The sequence below is a fragment of the Portunus trituberculatus genome, chromosome 16 (genome assembly GCF_017591435.1).
Source record: "Portunus trituberculatus isolate SZX2019 chromosome 16, ASM1759143v1, whole genome shotgun sequence".
In the NCBI taxonomy this organism is placed as follows: Eukaryota; Metazoa; Arthropoda; class Malacostraca; order Decapoda; family Portunidae; genus Portunus; species Portunus trituberculatus.
Window position 1 is genome coordinate 10,250,445 of NC_059270.1, and position 10,000 is coordinate 10,260,444.

The following is a 10,000-nucleotide window of genomic DNA, read 5'->3' on the forward strand; positions in this document are numbered from 1 at the left end:
AATGTATTAGAGAAAAAATGAACAAAAGGTAAATATACAGTAAACGTTTAGATGAATACACCATGAACCTGTTAGCGATACCACTGGAAATCCTGGTCAATAAATGCTAACGGAGGCGAAGTTGTCACCTTCCTAAAACGAAGAATAGCATACAAGTTTTGTTTAGGATAACATAAATTGCCTCCACCTCCAGTTTCCGTCACACCCCCCAAAAACTGCATGCGAGTCACTCCTTTGTTACTAAGGGTAGATTGCAGATGGCCCGCCTTACATGTTGGCTGGGTAAGTGAGGGTCAAGGGCCACCTGCTCAACCCTAACGACACAAGTCTGTTGTTGTCATGCAGGTCAACCCAACCACTCAGCACACACATGCTCCACCTCACCCGCTGTTAGTTCCTGGTGTGCTAGTAAACAGGTTGAATCGTGGTAGTGTTTGGCACCTTCTGTTACGTTGCTAATACCAAACTATAGTAATGTCGGGTCATGACCGACTAAGAAGATTTGTGTTTGCCAAATGTTATTGAGGTTGTAATGGTTAGATTCAGACTATAAATATATAAAAAAAACTACAACAATAGTGAATATGAGAAAACTGCTGCTAAATCTGAAATCTAAACAGTGCCAAAAAACAGGTGGCACAAAGATATTTATTATAGCCACCCAAACCTTACGAGTCTCGCGAGGAGGAAAGCTCCCGTCAGTCCCACATAAGCTGGGGTGATTTGTTCAGTTTATATGATCGCTTACTATACACACAGGTTATCTTTTACATCACTTTAAAAAATAAATAAATAAATAAAATGTGGCTTATGTTTACGGCAATGCTGAGAATGACTTTACACATCAGATCTGAACTCTCTTGATCGAATAATTGAACATTAAATAAATTAAACACTACAAACACTAATGCTGTTCAGGGGATGAATTCAAGAAAATTATACCCCCACGCGTTGGAGGAGAGAACAGGTGCAACTTAATTCACTCTTCTTTCCCTGCACGTGTTGCTGACAATCTCGATGGCACTTTTCCAGAAGGGCGGTGCTGCTACAGAAAAGTAGCAAGTATTCATGATAACAACTTGAATTTCTTGCATTTTATGAAATATTTGAAATCATAGGATGATGATGCCATCACTTGTACGAAGAACAAGAAATTTCAATCACCACTCAGAGAAGGCACATTTGTGCCGTGCCTAAGTGACGGGCGTGTCGAGCGCAGCTACTCGAAGCGCGGTAAGTTGTTAGCAGTGTCGGTTAGAAATTAAGTAACAACCAAATTAAGGGTTTAGATCAGTAACTGTTCCGGCCACCGATGTAGACAAGGACACTATCCGCTACTCACCAACTTGCGCACAAGAGCAGGGCTGCGCAGCTTCTCCTGTTTCTGCGGTATAAAAAAGGGGAATGGAAATGTGAAGAAAAGCAGCAGGAACTACGAGGAAAACAATATGAGCTGAAAGTCCGGGAATGCTAAAGGTTGGATACTGCATAAAGCAAGGAAAACTGCAGGCCGGAAGATAATTGATGAAACCGGACGAGAATGTTCAAATAAACTAAGCACTAAACTAACCCTCTTCTCTCTCTCTCTCTCTCTCTCTCTCTCTCTCTCTCTCTCTCTCTCTCTCTGTCTTCCTTTAACTGACTGCGCAAATTCTAAATAAATTTTTGAGATACACATTAAAAAACTCAGAAATTAAGTCAAGCTCCAATCACCTGCGACAAAATGCTGAAAGAGAAAAGTTAACTGCTATTTCTTATAAAACTCAAGTCAAGTTCCGAATTAAATAAGCAAACAAATAAATACCCTGAGTGCAGCTAAAAGGAAGAAACAAGATATCTTATACAAGTTCAAATAGAAAGAAACTAACATCACTAATGCTATTAAGCCAGTGGATGAAAGAGAACACACAAAGAAAATATCACACATTAGTGAAAGCTGTAAATTACTGAACAAAACTGAAGCAATATACAGATAGGCAGACGTAATCCAGCATATAATAAAACGGTTCACGAAAAATACAACAGTAGTAATTAATATTAGAGCGTCATCAAATTCGAATTCGAATAAAAGACGACGTTAGTTAAATAAAAGAAAGTAAACAAATCCTGTAGTACGTAATTATAAACTATAAGTGTAAAAAATAATATAACGGCGTTACTAGAGATACTTCCTGTGAGCGCCATCACCTGGTGGGATATGCAAAGCCAAAAACAAAATTTGAACTTATAATTTCTTTATTACAAACCAAAGATATCGGATTGGATTTTAGATAATTAATAACTTAAAACAGAAATATATATATATATATATATATATATATATATATATATATATATATATATATATATATATATATATATATATATATATATATATATATATATGACCTGCAAGGGGACTGGCAACTAAGTGAGCTTTTTTTTTTTTCATTTTATATTGCCCTTGGCCAGTTTTCCTCTCTTACACACACACACACACACACACACACACACACACACACACACACACACACACACACACACACACACACACACACACACACACACTGCATAGTGCAGTGGTTAGCACACTCGGCTCACAACCCAGAGGGCCCGGGAGCGACCAGGCAAATGGGCAAGCCTTCTAAATGTGTAGTTCGTGTTCACCTAGCAGCAAGTAAGTGCGGGATGCAACTCGAGGGGTTGTGGCCTCGCTGTCCCGGTGTGTGGTGTGTGGTGTGTGGTGTGTGGTGTGGTCTGTCCTTCCCGAAGATCTGTCAGTATGAGAGCTCTTAGCTCTTTCCGTAGGGGAAAGACTGGCTGGCTGACCAGTAGTCATAGTGGTGAATAACACACACACACACACACACACACACACACACACACACACACACACACACACACACACACAATAAATGTGATCTCCATCTGAGAAGGGAACCATATTATGGGGATGGAACCATATTATGTAAGTTTCCAAGCCAGGAGATTGCCCTTAGGTTATTAACAGGATATGTCTTGATACGCCTTCTAATTTTCCCTACGTATATCAACTTTTACCTACAATATTCGTGGCATGTATTTCTTAGAAAATGATCCACTGGTAGCTTTCAAGCTTCCTTTCTTAGGGGTCCTACTTTACACAAATGAAAAAGCTCTTGACTTAGTTTACCACATTTCCTTAATTTTCAAACTTAACCAAAACAGTTCCTATCCATCTCTTTTCACATTTCTCTCATTATGTCCTTTCTGGCTGTTCTGTCATTAGAGCAGTAGTAGTAGACTGTCTTTTTTTTCCTTACATGTTTTGACAACTGTTTTTCCACATTTTTACCTATCATCTATCACATTACCACTATCTAAAAGTAACTTGTCAAACTACTTACACTGACTCTTCCCTCCAATTCTTAATATCATCAACCAGTGATTCAACTCGACTGAAGTAAAACAGTTCAGGTTAAAAAGCCAACCTCTGATCTTTCTTTTACTTCAGAATGGGTCAAAACGTAGTCTTGTTTCATGTTAAAAAAAAAAAAAAAAAAAACAGTCCTATTCATCTAATAACTCGTTACTACTTTTTAGACAACAATTCCCTCTTTCTCAGTGAAAATTGAAAAGAGGGGATAGTTGTCGTTTATCTTTACTCTGTACACGGAGAATACCTGGACTGTCCTTCATTAAAAATCTCAACTGAAAATTTCACATTACCTCTCTTGTTAAATACCTACAAACCAACCTGATATGGTGAAACTCCGTGTCACTGATTCATTCTTGCTAACTAACAGCTTATACTGATGATCTCAATCCTCACCACAGCATTGTATCTCTTATCATCTTCTACCACCATTTCCTAGGAATTACTCTTCATCTGAATTTGCTAACTGCATGCCTACCCTTCCCCTTCTACAGCCTTGCTGCTCAAGATTTGCCCTCAACCCAATTTTTTCACCTAGATAAAACAAACGTTAACCAATATCTTAATTTTCTTGTACGTTATACTGGCAAACTCAGGAATGCTCTTTCTTTCTGTATTTTAGCTTCATACAACTTGAACTGTTTCAAAGGAGTATCAAGACATCTAAAAATATACTCAAACTTTCAACATGTTATCTAAGAGAGATTAATAAATTCTATGTTAGAATCTTCAAGAAACTATTTAAACAGGTGTCTTGTACAGGTCAAATAAATACTATATGAAAGTAACCTAAATCGTAAGTTTGATACATCAATGTTTGCCTTCCGTCAAATGTTACAAGGCACAGGATCAAGGAAGTTATGTCAAGCCAGATATGGTTTTATGGATCACAGCTGATGAAACTGAAATTCTGGATAGCCTCACGTGAGACATTTCACGGACTCTAACTATAAATCACTTAGGTAACAACACTGTTAGTGGTCCTAGTTAGTTCACTCCAAATTGCCATCTAGGGAAGGCCAAGCACCTTGTTATGCCAATGGCCACGTGTCCAGCTACTTTAGGCCTTTAGTTAGTCACTGTCTACTTCACTCGAAGTCAGATCCATTGCTGTGAGGTCAGAGGCGGCGGGAATTGCAGGGTGGTACTCACTTGCTCTTCCATCTTGTCCTCTACAACTTCAGTCATTTCATACTTGGTCTCGTCCGTCACCCAGCGATATGCGGCATCATTTCGCTTGACAGGACCACCTGAGGGAGGCCGCATAAAAGGGTCGTCCGCAGGGCTCTGCAATGACCACACCCACACCCCTGTCACCACCACAACAGGGGCACACAGAGTACTGCAAGACACTCTCAGAGCACTCAGAGCTGCTTTTAGCTCTTATGGAATACTAGCCACTAAATGGTTCATGTAACCATATCATGTTCTCTTCAAATCTGTCGGGATAAAGCAGAGCTTTACGTAAAAAATAATACGGGACCCAATGGATCATACTGATATATGTTAAAGAACGCAAAAACATATCAGCAACAGGGATCCCAAAGAACTGTCCTCATGTAGAGGGAAACATAGAAGTTTGAGTTATTGGAAATAGAAGCATCATTCCGGCAGGATACAGTTCTCAACGGTATTGCTGGACGATAGGGAGCACAGTGTAGGATATGACTGGACTGCATTCAAAGGGGTAAGATCTGAAGTGGGCCCAGCTAAGTATATGCCATGAATAGCCCAAAACAGAAACATAGGCTAAATCAAGGAAATGGGAGAGGGACTCAAGGTTGCATGAAGGTTAATATTCATCAGCACTGAAGGGCAATAGTCTCTTCCATTAAAACATCAAGTGATATGGGAGTGTGGAGTCTACTAACAGTCATGATTAATGGTCATCACTAACTATCGCGGCAACTATGTGTGTGGGATGACTCACAGGAACTCTAAGGAAAAGAACAAAAAAAATGCTGAGAGGAAACAGGAGTCGCAACAACACTGTTTCTCTGCTGGGACAAAAGAAGAGCTGAATCTTGAACTAATGAGACTAGAGGACATAGGAGACCATAGTTAGTGAGGCACGAAACAAATATACGCATGTACGTATAAGGTCAGGTAGGACGTGTTGTGGCAGGCTGAGTCAGGACGGGGCAGACAGCGTGGGAAAAGCGCTAAATGCTACTTTCGGCGTCTGGGCCAGCTGCATCAGCCACCTACCCGGGGCACGCCGTGATGTGCCGGCACAGAGGACACCAGAGGCGCACCGTACAGAAATGCCTCTGGCGGTGGCACAGGGGATGCTGAATAGCTACGGGGAGCAGGAGGGCGAGGTGGAGGCACGGCCAGGAGATCACTGTCCTCCGGAACGGGAGGGCGAGGTGGGGGCGTTCTGCCCCTCCATTCCATTTCCGCCTCCACTTTTCTGGAGGAAGTGGACACATCCACCTCCATCTGTTTCACCTCAGTCTTCTCGCTCCTCTGTAATACTCGTTACCTTTACACGTGCATCCACATCACACAAACACAAGAACGGAACCACAGGAGCACATAACGAGCACATCACCTCAACATTCACCACATCCACACCTTGAATCTCATCTTCACTACTATTCAGTAGATATCTACATTTTTTTTTTAATTATTAAGCAAAATTATACGTTTAGTGTTATAAATGCTTCTCATAACTAGATCATCATAATCTAGTTTTGTAACCAGTTAAGGCCAAATTTACGCATCACATGCACAATAAACGAATCTGTCACATAAGACAACATTAAAAAATTTATAGCTCTACACACCACAAAGATCCTGAACTTGCCTCACAAGATTTTGCTGAAAGTAAAAATAAAATATGCATCAATAACAAACACAAATGATCACTATATGACATTCCTTGGCACGGTAATCACGGATAGCAAGACTGCTGCTTAAAAACGCGGTCGAAATTTGAACACGATGGCTGGCTGGCATGCAGCATATGAAACTGCAGATAATCCGAGGAATGGCAAGGGGAATGTAACAACCACGACTCGGGCAATGGTTAATTATCGGTGGGCGAAAAACTGTACAAACAAACAAGCTGTACAAGGATCAAACGCACAAACGAAACTTACATAACCAAAAATCAGAAATCAAAGCAATCAATGTATGAAGAAAAATGAGAAGAAACTAACTGGAAATCTATGGAAATGGTACTATGACAAATAATGAAGGACACTCCGTTTCTCTTTGGCGAGTAGATGAAACACTTACTTCATAATCAACTAATCGATCTCATCTTATATAATTATCCAACAAGTTGCGGAAATGCAAATAGCACAGCGATGAAGCTTTGACTAATCAGCTGCTGAATTTACGCTACGGTGGACATCGCACGATAATGACGACGCAGGCAAAGAGAGAGAGAGAGAGAGAGAGAGAGAGAGAGAGAGAGAGAGAGAGAGAGAGAGAGAGAGAGAGAGAGAGAGAGAGAGAGAGAGAGAGAGAGAGAGAGAGAGAGAGAGAGAGAGAGAGAGTGTGTGTGTGTGTGTGTGTGTGTGTGTGTGTGTGTGTGTGTGTGTGTGTGTGTGTGTGTGTGTGTGTGTGTGTGTGTGTGTGTGTGTGTGTAAGTACTGAAAGTGGGCAAGACAGCTGATACGAAAATAGCACATGACATCATGACATTTCTGTAACCACAGTGACGTCACATTTTGGCTGGACAAGACAACAATGAGGAAGCTTGAAAATAGTCATGTAGTTGTGGTGGTGGTGATAGTGATGGCACTAAAGTAAATTAATGAGTGTAAAAGTAGATAGGAATTGTCATATGTAAAATAGTGGTTGGCCACTTTATGTATGTAGTTTGTGGAAATAGCACGGAGCAGAAATGTGGTAGCAGTGATGGCAGTTTGGAGCGACAGGTGTTGAGCTCGTGCACCAACTTTCAGGTATTCAGTAGTTGGCGCAGCGACCCTCTGCCCTCTGGAGAGAAAGAAAGAAAGGAAGGAAGAGAGAGAGAGAGAGAGAGAGAGAGAGAGAGAGAGAGAGAGAGAGAGAGAGAGAGAGAGAGAGAGAGAGAGAGAGAGAGAGAGAGAGAGAGAGAGAGAGAGAGAGAGAGAGAGAGAGAGAGAGAGAGAGAGAGAGAGAGAGAGAGAGAGAGAGAGAGAGAGAGAGAGAGAGAGAGAGAGAGAGAGAGAGAGAGAGAGAGACGACTAGAACAACTACAGTGAGCATAGCAGCATCAAGTCCTGCCCATTTGGGTAGGAGAGGAGTTGGCGTGAGCGGGCGGCGTGGGGCGCTGCGGCGTAAGGAGCTACTAAGCTGTGAACGAGGTTACCGGGAGGCCTACCGTGAGGGGCGGAACGGGAACGGGAACGCTGACATCATCGACTCCCGGAGATCCTTCCGTGACCTTCATTACCTTGAAGTCGCTGAGAGACGCCATGAGATCATCCAGTTCCTTGGTGGCAGATGAGGCAGACGCCTGGGAGGGGGCGGCGGGGCGCGAGACAGCTACAGGCACAGGGGTGACCTGTGGCGGCGGCGCCCGGGATGGAAGAGTCTGGTGCGTGGTGGTGAACTCTTTGTGTACTGTGTGATGTTCCACCACTTCACTGCAGGCACAACGAAAGAAAGGAGTATGTTAAAAAAAAATACTCTCTCTCTCTCTCTCTCTCCACTAACTACATGCACGTAAAAAAAAAAAAAATGAAAAGTAGATACGAGTATTTGTATATTAGTTCCTGTTTTTGCATGCTATCTTAATGAATGTGCTTTCTTCTTCTAACAAGTCTTTGCTGAGGTTACAATTTTCGCAGGATTCTTGCCTTCGAAATATCAAAGGTAAGAATTCTGCGAAAATTGTTCCATACCTTTGTTCAAGAATGTATAAAAATTTTTTGTTACATTTTCATCGGTCTTTCTCTTGTTTATTTATTTACCTATTCATTAATTGTCATTATATTTTCCTATAAGTCAGCAGGTTTTGTTTTTGTGTCTTTTTGTCTGTTTGCATCTTTGCAATGTTTTATGAGAATCTGTTACTTTAAGAATATCCCATTTTATTAATGGTTGTTTTTCCATCTACTGCTAGGTTTAAGACTCCTTTAGTTTGGTTGTCATTGAAATCCTGTGGTTGTATATATATGTATCTAGTACAGTTATTAAAATGAGATAATTAACTTTTTTTTCAGATCTACTTATACATTGCAGCTTAACGTACAACATTATTCCTATGTTCAGTTTATCCATTGTTACAGAGTCGATTTCAGTCTTCATTCCAATAAACTATGCCTATTTCTTTTTTCCTTCATTTTGGGACCACACCTACAAAAAACTTGACACTCCAAATGAACTTACTGGTTGTTGGTATCCACACTGTTCAACTCGTCTAACAGGGAGTCAACAGAGGGCCGGGATCCATTAACAGCTCCGTTGGTGACAGGTTCTGTGGAGGAAAAATACAGCACTGTTACGAGAAAAAAAAAAAAAAAAAAAAAAATGCTGCTACTGCAGCGACTATGGCAGTGACAACAGCAGCAGCAACAAAAACAATAACAGTAGCAGCAGCAGTACCACCACCAACATTAATGACAACACCACAGTAGCTGCAGCAGTAGTAACAAGAGCAACAATTACAACAAAACAACAGCAGTTACTACTACTGCTGCTACTACTGCGACTGCCTCTGTTGCTTTGGTGGTCATCATTGTTTCTGATGTTGTTGCTTCAGCAGTTTCTTAAACCAAAGCTTTTTGATGATTACATTCTTGATAATGTTGTTTCAGCAAGATGGGGAACCAACCAATTATGTTCCACTCATCCGAGAAAACCTAACCAGAAGTTTTACAAATCTGTGGATGGGACGAGAGGTCCTCTGGGTTCATAAAAGCAGATTTATTATTATTTTTTTTATTGTTAGAAGACCAAAAATATCTAGCTGAACTTCAAGAATTCATTCAGCTGGCAGTGCAAGAGATAACTCCTGAGATGCTTCAAAATGTATTTCGTAACGCTAAGGTGGAGGGTGTAGGAGATAGGCGGAGGAGATGGGAAGTTGTTTCGTACTTTTTCAGTTACTTTCGTTTGCCATAAACTCTCGCTTTAACTCTGAACTTAACTCACTCGTTACATTATTAATGCTACACTTTATTGCTGAACTTAATTCCTACAATTTTTTTTATTCACTTTCGCTTAACTTAATTTTCTTCATTGCTTTCTGTCTTTTTCATCTGTATGGCGCTTCACAGAATAGCTGTTCAGTCGCTAGGCACCGATTTAGCGTCGGAAACTATACCGACGTAAAATTTCAATTGCAAATTGGCACGTATGAACCCGCCTTTGCTCATAATCTTCACATCTCATCTCTTGCTAAAACAGCGTCTATGAAATTAAGCATTCTGAAGCATCTCCGCCAGTTTTTTTCTCGCCTCTTCAACTGCTAAGTCTGTAGAAGAGCATTATCCTTCCTTGTATGGAGTACTCTTCGCATGTTGGAGGGTTCTACTCACACAGTTTTATTAGATAGGGTAAAATCAAAAGCTTTTCGGATCATCAACTCCAATCCCCCTCTTACTGACTGTCTTCAGCCTCTTTCTCACTGCCGTAATGTTGCATCCCTTGCTATTTTTTCTCACT

The 10,000-nt window shown here is 41.0% G+C and overlaps 1 protein-coding gene across 15 annotated transcripts in view; it reads right to left on the reverse strand.

Annotated features, from left to right (window-relative positions):
* LOC123504632 (paxillin-like) overlaps positions 1-10,000 on the reverse strand; it is a 93,763-nt gene that overhangs the window by 19,394 nt on the left and 64,369 nt on the right. For 9 of the 15 annotated variants that reach the window (XM_045255338.1, XM_045255336.1, XM_045255335.1 and 6 more), the window contains 5 exons: positions 8,723-8,810; positions 7,785-7,977; positions 5,603-5,863; positions 4,547-4,681; positions 1,343-1,384 (listed from right to left, as the gene is read on the reverse strand). In XM_045255338.1, coding sequence (XP_045111273.1) covers positions 1,343-1,384; positions 4,547-4,681; positions 5,603-5,863; positions 7,785-7,977; positions 8,723-8,810 — 719 coding nt within the window. Of the gene's footprint in view, positions 1-1,342; positions 1,385-4,546; positions 4,682-5,602; positions 5,864-7,712; positions 7,978-8,722; positions 8,811-10,000 lie in introns of all 15 variants that reach the window. The other 6 variants (XM_045255326.1, XM_045255342.1, XM_045255328.1 and 3 more) reach the window with 5 other exon arrangements.